The 14,752-nt window shown below is 39.2% G+C and overlaps 1 protein-coding gene across 1 annotated transcript in view; it reads left to right on the forward strand.

Moving 5' to 3' along the window:
- fgf22 (fibroblast growth factor 22) overlaps positions 1 to 2,880 on the forward strand; it is a 101,733-nt gene extending 98,853 nt beyond the window's left edge. Inside the window, exon 3 of the mRNA XM_057840231.1 lies at positions 2,435 to 2,880. Within this exon, the coding sequence (XP_057696214.1) occupies positions 2,435 to 2,629 (195 nt within the window). The 3' untranslated portion in view covers positions 2,630 to 2,880. The remainder of the gene's footprint in view (positions 1 to 2,434) is intronic.
- The last annotated feature ends 11,872 nt before the right edge of the window (positions 2,881 to 14,752 follow it).

Below are 14,752 nucleotides of genomic sequence, written 5' to 3' on the forward strand. Positions count from 1 at the left end.
AAGGATCACTTTAAATCTGTTACAAAGTTAAGACGCAATAACATCCCACTGTGCTTGTAGCATCTGCGTGTTATCAGTCTCACATGGAAGACGAGGTAGAATGTTGGACTATCTGATAAGGAGCACTAAGCATCCATGGAAGAGTGGCTATGCTTTGCTTGCAATGCCTTCACACATCAGCTCATCTTCACGCAAACTGACAAACGGCCACATCGGGTCAGTCCTTTTTTTATTTTTCGACAGAAATTTTGGTAGATTTCGGCACCAGAATAAGAATATTCTAGAAATATCATTTAAGAAAAAAAAAGCGCTGTCAGGCTTTCTCATTGTCTCAGACACATTTCCATGCACCTCTCATTATCTCTTAATGCCAGCTAAATATAATTAATACGTGTAACAATAGACACCAGAGGAATTGAAAGGTTGTCTATTTTCAAGAAAAAGCAAACTAGATTAAATAATTTAAAACTTATATTTTTTAAGACAAATGTGTAAAAGTATGACAAGATTTTTTTTTCCAAGGAAAACTAATTTTTGCAAACACAAAGATGTAATTTGTCATAATACAAAGACGATCGTAAAACAGTCATATTTCTAAAATACATTTGGAGTATGTGAAAATCTGAGTTTTGTGAGGGAAGATACACTGTAGATTAGGGCTGCAGCTATCGATTATTTTAGTAGTCGATTAATCGATGAACTAGTTAGTTCGAATAATCGCGTAATCGGATAAGGAACAAAAAATTAAAATACCTGAGGTGAGCCTCAAACGGTATGAAAAAAATTATCTATGTACAACAAAATAACAACTGACTACCTTACATAGCAAAAGTCCGCTAGCTTAAATGCTGTAAAATGCTAACTTTTTTCTACAATGCTTTTAACAAATGGTTCACACACATATTCCCACATATCCCCCCCCCCCCAAAAAAACGGCTAAATATACCTATAAACTAAATTACGAATGCATAAAAATAATTTTTTTAGCTCAAACAAAAACATATCTATATGTTGGTCTTAACAGGGAGCAGCTGGATTAAGCCATGTGAAATGAGACAGACTAGAGGGCAGTGTATCCACCCAAATCAATAAAGCTAAATGCAAACACTTTCAAAACAAACCATTACAACGCCACTTAAACTAAACGAATACTCGAAGCAGCAAAATTTAATTTGAATCTTTTTTTCTAATCGAATACTCGAGTTAATCGATTAATCGTTGTAGCACTACTGTAGATATAGACTAGAAATAGGGTTGCAGCTATCGATTATTTTAGTAGTCGATTAATCTATCAACTAATTAGTGCGAATAATCGAGTAATCGGATTAGGAAAATTTAATATGTTGCAGAATAAATTTTAGGAGATGTAAAACAAAGGTTTGCCAAGATGGCACTTTCAAAAGAGCATTAAATGCGAATACAAAATAAAATTCCCGAATGTTTCATCAAACTATGCACAATTGCACTTTCGTTTAACAATAAATTAAAATACTTGGTCTTCGGCTCAAATAATATACATAAAATAAATGAGGATCTAAGTACAACAAAGAACAATTGACTAACTTGCATTGCAAAAGTCCGCTAGCTTAAATGCTAAAAAAAATTTTTTTTTTTTACATACTCTTAACAAATCATTTAAAAGCATATTCCCACAAAAATCAGCTAGATATACCTCTAAACTAAATTACGACTGCATAAAAAAACATTAGCTCAAACAAAAACTTTGCTGGTCTTAACAGGGAGCAGCTGGATTCAGCCATGTTAAATTAATTATGTGATATTCACTGTTGCCACTAGAGGGCAGTGTATCCACCCAAATCAATAAAACTAAATGCAAACACTTTCAAAACAAACCATTACAATGCCACTCTAAAGGAATACTTGAAGCAGCAAAATTTGATTCAAAGGTTTTTTTCTAATCAAATTACTCGAGTTGATAGATTAATCGTTGCAGCACTAATTAGATATACGGATATTTATTGAATATAAAAAATGTACATTTTTCCTTGTTACATTTAAGTAAATTTGCATTAATTGTTCAAATAATAGGACTGAATTCCTGTAATGATATGGTTTATGTTTTGAAAAACTGTATTCATGCAGCGGTGTTGTTATTTACTAGCATCATATGTTGTAGCACCCTAAACCGAGGAATTATCTCTATCCTTAAATGCCATTTAAGTTGAGGTTAATTAGTATCGCGCCCTTTGGAATGCCATACATTTGTTAGTATGGTGATAGCAAGCAATTGTGGCATTTTCACTATTGGTTTTATTATTTGGTTTATTCTGCTTCTACAGCTGTGAGGTAACAGAAATTTGTACTCGAGTCAGATGGCACGAACAGTAATTTACATAATCATTTTAATGTTTGTATGGGGATAAATAAAACCTCCAGATCATAAGTATCAAAATCTCTTCTGTCATCCTTACAGGTCAAGTATAACCCCAGCTGCAAGTTCAAGGAGCGCATCGAAGAGAACGGCTACAACACGTACGCTTCGCTGCGGTGGAAACACGGTGGCAGGCAGATGTTCGTCTCGCTGAACGGGCGGGGAAAGCCACGACGAGGCCACAAAGCCAGACGAAGACACCCGTCCACTCACTTCCTGCCTATGCTGCCTTCCTAGCGGCCCACCGGACGTCTTCATCACCCACCCCTGCTGTCACATGTGTACATTTGATCAGATTTGTGACATTTATTTGTAGAGCTAGTTTGTGCTTTTAAGTTATTTTCACCAGGTTGAAAAGACTGACAGTAGAGCGGTACTATCCTCAGGCATGTACAGTATGTGTGTGAGTCAACAGGATCTCCCATTGGTGAACTGAAAAGCCTGGTTTTCATTGAACTTTATACAAGTCTCACTGCTGCCTCGGATACTGGACTACTTAGAGACCCCCCCCCCCCCCCCCCCCCCCCCCAAAAAAAAAAAAAAAAAGCATCTTGACACAGGTGGACGACGATCCGGTTTTAGATAAGCTGTATGTTGTGCATGCAACCCTCAAGAGTTGTTACACTGTCTCTAATGCGTGCTCCCTCATGGGGTTATGTAAAGTCAATTAACCTTCTGTTTTCATATTTGCCATTACCTGCATTACATAGTGGCTTTAGGTGCACTTTCATGTGACGTACCAGTGACAGTTCAGTCCATGCATTTTTTTTTTACACTAAATAAATGGTTCTTGCTAACATTTTTCTCCACAACAAGGCTAATAAAACATTTAATATATACAAGATCGTTTGAAGTGTTTAACTGCATTATTGTCAAGTTTCAATATGTTCAGTTCATTTCACATTGCACATCTGATTTCGAACCCACTTCATTGGAAATACAGGGTCTCTGGTTCTTAATGGTCTTAAAGAGCATATGACATGAGAAAAAAAGTCTTAAATGGCATTATTATGTGAATTAGAATCATATTTTGAGACGATTCGACTATATACAACAATTTAGCAAAGCGCAGATGACGAGAAATTAGTCTTTTAATCTGCCGGTTAGCCACGCCTACCATTATAGGGCTTTAGCGTCCCCAACAGGTGGATGACGTCCGCGGTAGACTGGGCTCATCGGTTTTATTATTCAGCCCATTGAGGGGGAATTATTCAGAACGAGGAAAACGCGACAAAGAGAGCCGCAAAATGTCATGGTTTCAGTCTCTCTACTCCAATATTTTTACAGGATATTCTTTTTATCCAAGTATTTTTCCCCAATAGCTATATAAATGGCTTGAGAAGGACCAGTCAGCCCGTCGAGGGGGAACTATTCACAACGAGGAAAACGCGACGAAGAGAGCGGCAAAATGTCATTGTTTCTGTCTCTTTACTTCAATATTTTTACAGGATATTCTTTTTATCCAAGTATTTTCCCCAATAGCTATATAAATGGCTTGAGAAGGACCAGTCAGCCCGTCGAGGGGGAGCTATTCACAACGAGGAAAACGCGACGAAGAGAGCGGCAAAATGTCATTGTTTCTGTCTCTTTACTTCAATTTTTTTTACAGGATATTCTTTTTATTAGTATTTTCCCCAATTGCTAAATAAATGGCATGGTCATGACAAATAACAGTCTTGTGCTGAATGGAATATGAAATAATAAAAATGCATTTATTCAGGACGACATGGCAAAATTACTCCATAATGGTCAAAACTGTCGACTTCACCTTTACTGTCGCACCTCCCGAACGATATTTTATGACACCTAAATCGGACATATGTCATTTCCCTTCCCCGGCTTCGGAGAATGTAAACAAACCAGAAGGCGTGACAGCTAGCCGACATGCTAACCCGAACCGAGTGATGTTTCTAAGTCTTCGAAGCGGAAAATCACACATAACTATCCTGGATTATTTGACATGACGAACCGGTTGTCGATTGTCATCGCGGATCGGCAAACCGCCCTGCGGAGAGCAATTTACATTTCGTTCCCTGGAGGAGGGTGGCTGGAGTTGTTGTGCAGCTAACGTGCTGCTGCTAATGAGCATTAGGAGAGCTTTTTACATGCCTATCAATGATCAAACGTAAGTGAGTGTTTCACCAAAACCAGAAGGTTCTTGCAGTGTTTCAAAATGAAATAGGTGCCTTCAGATGTAATGTGTGTCTGTTTTATCACATTTTAAGGAGGATAATTTCGGAATGAATTAGAAATTGAAAAAAAAACTCATTTTGCGAACTTTAAATTCAAGGTTGGCATCCCAACGTTGTGTTTGAGCATACTTTTGTAAGCAGGCCCATCAAATGCATTGAGGAAAAAAATATACTATCATTAACCCTTTACACTCCGCGCTGTACAATCGGAGACACTTGCGTCCCTTGATTTCTGTTTGTCATAACGTCTGTTCTACTCATCGTTTTTTGCCAGCATATAGACCAGTGGTTCTTAACCCTAGGGGTTCGGTGAATCGGTCTCAGGAGTTCGGTGGAGCCTCTGCAGCTGAAGTCAAGACACACTGACTCATCAAGCGATGGCATGCCCCGCTTGGCCATAACTGGCTACAGATGATCACGTGACATTGCTTGGCCAATCAGTGCTGCGAAGAATTTAGCGCACTCAGGAGCGATACAACGTGTGAATGTAATCATAGTATGTCGGATAATTACTCTCTTCATATTTTAATCCATACGATGTACAGCAAAAAAGTGGTTGGACAAATATGTACAATATGGATTCTCATTTATCACAGAACGGGATGGGAGTCAGCGTCTGAGCTGCATGATTTGCAATGCCAAGTTGAGCAACTCTAGCCTCGCATTGGCAAAACTAAAGGATCACTTCGAAAAGATGCATGGAGATGGGGAATATAAGAACACAACACTTGCTGAATTCAAGGTGAACAGAGCCAGATTTGATGACAAGGCCACTCTGCCTGCTCTTTGATTTGTACCCATTTACAAACCGGTCCTCACAACATCATATGAAGTTGCATACTCGATCGTAAAGCAGGTATGTAATTTGTTGTGAGTTCTTTCACGATGTTGGATTTGTTCTGCATGGTTCATTTTGTGCACCAGTAGAAAAACTGTATGTCTTGAAATTGGAAAAAAATATCCTATTTTATTTTACACTAAAGTAGGGTTCTGTAGCCCCAACACGGTTAAGAACCACTGATATAGACGAATAGTAGCTCTTTCATTCAACACCAGATGGCAGCACAGTCGCATCATAACTGAATGACTTTTCAAGAAGGTGATTGAAAAAAAATCCAGTCGAAGTTCGCGGTAGTGGCCGCCATCTTGCATCCGCGAAGTTTCATATACTCTCTCTGCTGGAATAATTAAGTTTGATCGCAATTATATTGGAAATATGGCATCATAACGACAAGGCAGGGGTATAAGAAGGTGTGAAACACCAGGAGAACATCCAGTCCATAGGAGGAGAGTAAAGGCAGTAAACTATGCCGAGTCTGATGGGGAGTCTCCAGAACGAGGGGAGACGGATTCGAAGAAGAAGGAAGAGGACTCGATAAACAATGGCATTGATCCCCTCCGAGAAGAACCAGGGATGAATAGACCCCATCCAGATGTAGAAATTGAAATTTGATTTAATTGAAATGAATAGAAAATGTTATTTTTCAGGTTTCATGACAATAATGTCTATTCTTTACAAACTATTGTCAAAAGTGCCATTTTTGAAAAATAAATTACTTCGTGCTCATTTGCTCAACCTCGATGTGCAATAAATCAGATTAAAGCTAAAATGTTATTTTTTTATGATCAGTTCAAGGTCAAAACCTTACCAAGATTTATAGTTTATTCGTAATCAAGAAATGTGTGTGATTTTCCATCTTTGGCATTTGAAATTCTTCAACTTTAGCTGGTTACGACACCTTCAAAAATAGAAAATTTGGAACTAAGTTCATGACTTAATCCTTTGATGATTTAGGAATAAAAATATGTGCAACAATGCATGTTTGAACTGATTTTTTTAGTTTATAAATCCTCATAGAAAAATCAACCCCTAATTTCACAAAAAAATGCTCAGTGTAAAGGGTTAAAGACCCCTTATTATGTTTTTTCACCCCATTTAACCTAAAATATATTTCATTGTCAATGAGGGGAAAGGCCAAAAAAAACACAAAGAAAATTGTCTAGTAATTTTGTTGAAAACGAACGGTTTCGTACTTCAGTAACTTTTCTACATCACAAAGACTGAGCTCACACTTCCAACTGCAAGGTCCTGCCTTCCATTCCTCCACCAATTGCGTTGTCAACACAGCAAAGAAGGTGCTTATATTTTAAATACTTAAGGTCTTGGGAACATGAGTCAGGTGTACGCAGCCACTTTAGATGATGAAAAACCATTTCAACTTGGGCTAAAAAAAGTATAATATTTGGCCTATTATTTGACGTATTGTGTGTGATGGTAAGTAATCTGAACGATGATTTACCATCACACACAAATGCCAAGCAATTATATAACGTGGCTCAACTTCAGTGGCTATCACACAGTCTCTCTGGAATGTCTTGGAATAAAGAAATGCTCATGAAATAGATACTTTAAAGCTAAATGGCTGACTTTCTCTTTAAAGTGGTGCCTCGAGATATGTCCCATGTCCACACAAGCAACTTACACTTGCATTTCAAAGTTTTTCCTATATCAAAATGGATGGAAACGCCATTAACATTACAAATTGTGAATTATACAAGATCAGGGACATTGTACTCTTGGGGTTCCACTGTATTGTGAAAGGTGACAATGGCGTTTAAGCCTTTGTGCCTCGTCACTGACAGTTAAGTGTTTGTAACATCTCCATTGGTGCCCTCCGTTATAATCCCTCCTCACAGCCATCATCATAATCATGACATGAATCCCAATGGGGCGATGCTTATGATCAGCGCGGGGGGACATCAAGGTCATTTAGACACAGGCGATTGCTCCAGTGGCACAGGAGGCCACTCTGTCTTTTCAGCGAGCAGAAAGGAGAGTTGGCGATGAATGGCGGCTGTTGGGAGGGTGAATAAAGGCCAAGCTTTCAGCGCGTCTTTATGTGGGAGCGCTGTGACGGGGGACACGTCTGGTCAGGAGGGCGTCGCATCAACGCACTGTAGTTCAACCCGGCGGCAGCATGATAGCAACATGGGGGGTCTGCTGTTATGCTTGAATTCAGCTGTTCCTCTTTGCGAAATGCAATCATGTCAGTTGCGTCGGACAGATAGCTGAGATTTCCAATACAGTGCTACTTCAGATCGCCGTCAGTGCTAGCAAATGAGCTAACCAGAATGCATCTAGCACGAGCAGCCAACATAGATGTGTAGCTCGTCACTCACATGTACGACAGCAGTCACGTTGAAGTGCTTTATGTCCCCATAATTTACACATTCAAAGCTAATTTTCCCATAAAAATTGACCAGCTTTAAGGCGTTGGACTGTGAATGTTTACGAGGGAAGTGAACAAGCAGGTGCATCCTCCTACGCGACATACTGGCACTGAACACTAAAACAGTCATTTCAGACTGGCCTACTCATCAGTGTCAGAGTGTCCTCTATAAATGTCAAAAGGGAGGCTGTCATTATCATCAACGCCTTGAAAGGATAGCTCCTGATCAAAAGTGCAAAGCAATGAGGGGAGTGCAAAATCAACATGGCAGCTCCCAAAAGGATGGAAAGGACATCGGGATGATGATGTGTTGATGTGAAAAACACGAGTGTCTGGGCTCCGCTTGATCATACCGACCCAGGAACGAGTGTCAAGGGAGCTCGGTGGAAACATCTGCAGAGTCCAGCACATTTATTCTCATTAAAAAAAAGGGGGCAGTTTGGAATCTTCCAAATGTTTCAAAGTCAGGAGAGAAGAAGAGGCCACAAGTCACGCTGCCTCAAGTGACAACAACCCGTAACCTCCGTGACCTTTGAAACCATGTGTGGTCATTTTCTCTCCCAGTGACTGAAAAGAACTCTGGTGGGTGGGAAAAAATGGGGGAAAAAACACAACCCCTCAAACAGCACTCATAATACCAATCTTATGTATGTGGACGAAAACGGGGGGACAAGGGGAGGGGGCAGACAGAGCAAGGCACTTTTTTTTTTTAAGCGCTTATATTGAATTGCCATTACAGCTCCTGAGACTAATTGTAGCTGTTGTGTGTCTCTCTGTGGCCTAGGGGGCTCTGGAGTGGCCTTGTATGCTCTTACCCAGTGGGGTTTTCAGAACGAGTGGCCCTGAAAGAGAAAAGGACCACCGTAGATCAATGGCAAACCTTTCACTCTTTCACAGGCCCGGGCTAATCCTTCTCATTTGTCTGCCATTTGTTGAGGCACATTCACGACTCCCTGAATTTAGGATTAGGCCTTGTTTCGTTACAAAAACAGCCGACTTATAGTGCTGAATGGGCCGACCAAAGAGCGACTGATGGGCCAGAGTTGCCTTACACATGCGCTACATGTGTGTCTGTCCTAGTAGTAGTCATAATTAGTAACACTTCTACGCCAACAGAAGTCGGTCACCATTTCTTGCAACTTGGAGACATGTCACAGAAATTATGCCATACCACCTTTATCTTTGAAGTGCTAGCTAGCGGCTAGTCAGATGAGAATTGCAAAAAAAAAAATATATATATATATATATATATATATATATATTATAGAGCAATTATAAAGTTACCAGAGAGATTCTTGAGTATTTACCAACCTTAATTGAGACAAGGCACATACAGTGGTGCCTTGATATTCAAGTTCCTTGCCAGATTTTCAGAATCAGTGCCCACACTTTGGCGATTTATTTTTTTTGTCTTGGGATAAGATCCTAGTACGCTTCCGACCACATCACATACCGCCAATTCAAACATCTGGCTACTATCAATTCAGATTGAATTTCTTCCACAACATCAGTTGGCGGTAGTAATACAACATTCAACTGGTTTGCCAAACGCTAATACTGTATAACCAAAAGAAAGAAGCACGAGGAAGAAGAATACATTGGTTATGTGGGAACAGTTGTTTTACGTTGTTAACTTTATAATATTTGTTATCTTGCCACATAACGGTTCTATTGATATCTCACAGCCCCTTAATATTATATTTCTTGTTAAAAAAAAAAAAAGTTTTCGTAAATGGCTTCTTTGTTCGGAGGCTTTGGCCGAGGAACCGGTCAGAACTTGTTTAGCCCATAGTTGTCACAATGAGGGCAGATGTCTGATGCACGCTGTTAGCCGATAGGGACTATCGTTGTCACTCGTCTAACACATTGCATCGGGAACATTCGATAAACATAACATCATAGTCAGTGGAGGGTGTACCTCACTGTATACTTAGGAATACAGAATTTATACAATTTTCTCAAAACCCATCCTAAATCATAGCCACATTAATATATTTTGCAATGAAAGAAACCGTTTGTACATCTGTCAAAATTCAGTGGGATAAAAAGTGGCGAAAATCACTCACCTTATATCCACTGCTATACATAGATATACTATATACAGTTTATAAATAAGCATTGCTGTCCTGCTTTGTCCCACATTAGTTGAGTTGGGATATGGACGGACGGACAGATGGGACAAATAGATAGAAAGAAAGAATTCCAAACTGGACATGTTCCACTGTCCTGGTATGATTTTGATCCGAAAAGATCTGGCGTTAGGCCTTGCAAGCCGACTGTCATTTCACACTCATTTCAACAAGTAAACACACAAAGAGACCCAAGAATCAGACTTGAAAGCACACTTTCATAAAGCCTGAACAAATGGATTTATCACAGCCAAACACCTGCAGAGGAAATTTCAGCGACTGCTACAATCCTGTCTGAACCCGCATTGGGATGGCGCTCTATCGCCGGGCGGATTAGCCACGGCGTCTGAAGGCCTTAGACGGAGGCAACGTGTGGCACACTCGCCATATTTCCCCTGAAGCGCTGCCACGGTATGCCGCAGGAATGTGCATGGCGCAAGCCAATGGCACCCTGCGTTGGGGCATTCCCGAGATGCCTGCAGCCTCGCCAGACACCAGGGGGCGAGTTAAGGACCGCTGTGTGAGTCGGAAGGGGATGAGAAGAAAGGGGGAGGCTTTGTACAGGAAATACTATTACAAGGGCAAGATGTACTGTCAAATCAAAATGTTTGGCCTGGTTTGAACTATAAGGGTGTCATAAATGTACTCTATTGCAGAGAAAAATGTATCCTTTCAAATTAAAATTATGGCGCCACAATAATTTAGTGGACTATTGGTTGGCAAGTCTGCTTTTGGATAATGAGCCGCACGCTACTTCACTATGTCCAAATATACAGGTGTGATTATCACCTTCAGCAACCGCTTGCAGTAAATTTTCATGACACTAACTAAAATCTAAGAATGGTCAAAAGAGTTGTCAACTTGTGATTCCTTCAAGAGCATATCATGAGCTCAGAGTTGGACATTAAAAGACGACAAACACCAAAGTCAAATCTGACCATCGGCAAATCCGTGACTGTGTGTGTGTCGTCTCCAAGGGCGTAGGTTTGGTCTCAACATTGGTAAGGACGGTATAACAGCATAACCTGCACGAACACTTTTTGCTGTGGACGGGACATTAATAAGACCAAACCGATTGGGTGAACCGGGGGGTCAGGGCTACATTTCTTATGAATATTACCCTAATTAATTGATTAATGCAAAATAAATCTGTATTGACTTATATTGACTTTCATGTGTATTGATCAGGTTATACACTGTTCGATTCAAACTTTTGTTTTCAAAAACTACTAAAGAAAGATTTTGAAAACTAAATGTCTGGATTTTATCAGCAAATTCAAATTGCAACATTTGAACATAAATGATATTAACATACTTATAAACTTTTTACCTCGGCTATGATTTATGCATGATTATCTGAAAAAAAAATGTCTGCATAGGCTGCAAATAAAATATTTTAAAATGAATAATGTAAAAAATAAATACATTTTAATAAATGCAAGTCATCAGCCAATCAAATGTGCATTTAAGGGGAAAAATTGACAGGCACATTCAGCAAGTGAAAAGAGGTAAATGTCCCAACATAATGAAAATAATTCACTTAATAATGGTAGGGTCAATTCTATCCTTAAAGCATTTGGAAAGATAAAATTACCCATATAACTGAACTCATTATTATATTAAAATAAGGTTGCTTAAAAGTTGGTGGAGGACAATTTGAGCATTCTGAAAAGTTGGTAGTGTTATGTCCCTACCGTCCCTATGCAAACCCACGCCCTTGGTCGTCTCCGTGTGCCAGTAAAACCAGGGCAACTCTGTTTTGTCATCTTTCAGCATTGCACTTTTAATAGTTAAATATTTTCAGACTTAAGTAAAAATGTGAGCTGTTTTACCGGAACCAGACGCTTCTTGCACTCTATGACAGCGTCTAACAGCAATGTGTGTCTAACGTGTTTTTCATATATTTGTATCGAGTTATGAATAAACGCTCAGCTAAAAAAAATACTTTTACTTAAAGATTTACATCCTCAAGTTGTCTGAGCAAGCTTTTGTAAGCAGTGAGAAAAAAGCTAAAATATACACCATATTCCATTTATTGGCTGCTCAATGTAATACCTTGGACAGCAGGGTGCTGGTGCCATTTCTTCATCAATGAACAAATTGAGTGCCAGAAGTCTGGTTAGGTGAATGGTTGCTAATAACTTCCCAAAAAAATTAACATGTCTTTCTATGACTATTTTCTTCAGCCAATTCCCCACATTTTTTTCATATCCTTTAATTTTGGGAAGAAAATGGATTACTTCTTCACCTTCAATCAGATTAGAAATATATTTAATGTACTGATAATGGCAGACCAAATTTAATTTATCAATATTTGAATTATAAATTTGGTGAAATGGCTTACAAATCTCTGTATTTTGTAAATTTATGTTATCCTGAATCAGATATTTCTGATATTTCGATAATGATTAAATGCAGTTGATACAGTACCATGGTACAAAAAGGAATTACAAACATGAATAGTGAAAGCACCAAAGCAAGCCAAGAAGAATCGGACATCATTTTACTAACCTGATCACAGAGAGTACTCAGGAAGAGGGATGTGATTAAAGTAATGTCTTATTTTAATATTAGATTTCAAAATGGTGTACACAAATGTTAAAGTAGATTGGAAGAGTTTGACAATTGTTATTACTTATGAGTATAGAATCAACACCAACAGATAGCCAGCTAATAGAGCAAATTAGGCGATCAACTCAAGGGCTCTTTTCATCCAGTAGGTAATAAACGGTATCCAAGTTGACAATGGGTTTGGATTTATGGAGTAGTGGCGCCCTCGAATGGCAATTCATGGGCATATACACAACAGCACACACATACAGGGTATACTGTATATGAATAAATGAATGAATAAATATACTAGTACATACAGTAATTACAGTATACTGTAGCTATATTAACTTGTCACTTCATCTGTCATTTTCTACTGGTTATTTCAATTTCAATTCAATACTTTACACTTTCCCAAATCATAAACAAAATAATGTGTAAACTGTAGGTATCACTTAAGTTATGACCAGAAAAATAAATAAATAAAATAAAATCAAACCCGCAAAAATGTGTCTGGGGAAATCTGCATGCACTTGGACAAAAGTACATGAAACTTGTAGTATGAATACCCAGCGTGTAGGTTGCGGCACCACCTGAACTTGACACCTCTTGTTCTGGAGTATGGGAGACAGATCGTGTCATTTCCAGATTGAGCGAATTCCCCCATAAAGACTAGTGAAGGGAGAGAAATGCATTGGGTAGGATGATAAAATGTGGGCTAGTTTGCAGAAAATCTTATCCTTGATTAAAATTTGGGACGTTTTTTTAAACTAGGTGGGTTTTACGGTGTGATTGGCTTTGAGACCGTCTTACCGATTGGACAATCCTGGAGACAGCTGCCACCAAAACTCATTTTTGTGTTTTCAACTGTTTAACCCATAAGTGACGACAGGATAGTGTTGTCAGAAAATTCCCCTTTGGAAGTAGTTTTTAGATTTTTGCGTTTTCATCCCCTCAAAATGCTGTCTCTGTTTAAACCAGGGGTGTCCAAACTTTTTGCAAACTTTTTTAGAAAATTGGGAGTAAAGGGTCACACTAGGTAATGTTGCTCAGAGTGCTGCTACCTTTTAGTGGGTAAATGAGTGGCAGCATTTAGTGTGTAAGCTACTTCATATGCTGGTAGCTTTACTGCTGACCAATTTATTAAGTCTGTGTGCGGGCCAGTGATTTTATGACAGAGGCTGGGGGCCGTATGAAATTTGACCACGGGCCGCATTTGGCCCCCGGGCCGGACTTTGGACATGTCTGGTTTAAACAATATGGAAATCTGGGAAAACTCCAATCAGAACTTTTTAGCTTTTCCCTAATCAATTGTGTAGTAGCGTATAAAGTCGTGTTGCACCGATCCCATTATTTGCCCCCAATACCGATACCCGGCTGTGCAGTACTGGTCGATACCACTTTGTTTATATATGTATCAGGGCTGTCAAATGATTAGAATTTTTAATAGAGTTAATCACAGCTTAAAAATTAATTAATCGTAATTAATTGCAATTCAAACCATCTATAAAATATGCCATATTTTTCCTGTAAATTATTGTTGGAATGGAAAGATAAGACACAAGACAGACATATTCAACATACTGTACATAAGTACTGTATTTGTTTATTATAACAATAAATCCACAAGGTGGCATTAACATTATTAACATTCTGTTAAAGGGATCCACGGATAGAAAGACTTGTAGTTCTTAAAAGATAAATTTGAGTACAGGTTACAGTAATTTTATATTAAAACCTATCTTAATGTTTTCGTTTTAATAAAATTTTCAATAAAAAAATAAACTAATAGGCACGGTGGCTGAGTGGTTAGCACGTCTGCCTCACAGTTCTGAGATCAAGGGTTCAATCCCAGGCTTCGGCCTTCCTGTGTGGAGTTTGCATGTTCTCCGCGTGCCTGCGTGGGTTTCCTCCGGGAACTCCGGTTTCCTCCCACATCCCAAAAACATGCATGGTAGGCTGATTGAACACTCTAAATTGTCCGTAGGTGTGAGTGTGTGCGTGAATGGTTGTGTGTCTCCTTGTGCCCTGCGATTGGCTGGCAACCAATTCAGGGTGTCCCCTGCCTACTGCCCGAAGTTAGCTGGGATAGGCTCCAGCACCTCCGCGACCCTCGTGAGGAATAAGCGGCATGGAAAATGAATGAATGAATGAAAATAAACTAATAGTTCGCCATTGTTGACGTCGCCGAGCGGGACGTCACATGGGTTCCCTGCCGTTCTTCCACAGTGTCTTTAACTACGCAAGGCAGTGATTGAA

The sequence above is a fragment of the Corythoichthys intestinalis genome, chromosome 7 (genome assembly GCF_030265065.1).
Source record: "Corythoichthys intestinalis isolate RoL2023-P3 chromosome 7, ASM3026506v1, whole genome shotgun sequence".
NCBI classification, from domain to species: domain Eukaryota; kingdom Metazoa; phylum Chordata; class Actinopteri; order Syngnathiformes; family Syngnathidae; genus Corythoichthys; species Corythoichthys intestinalis.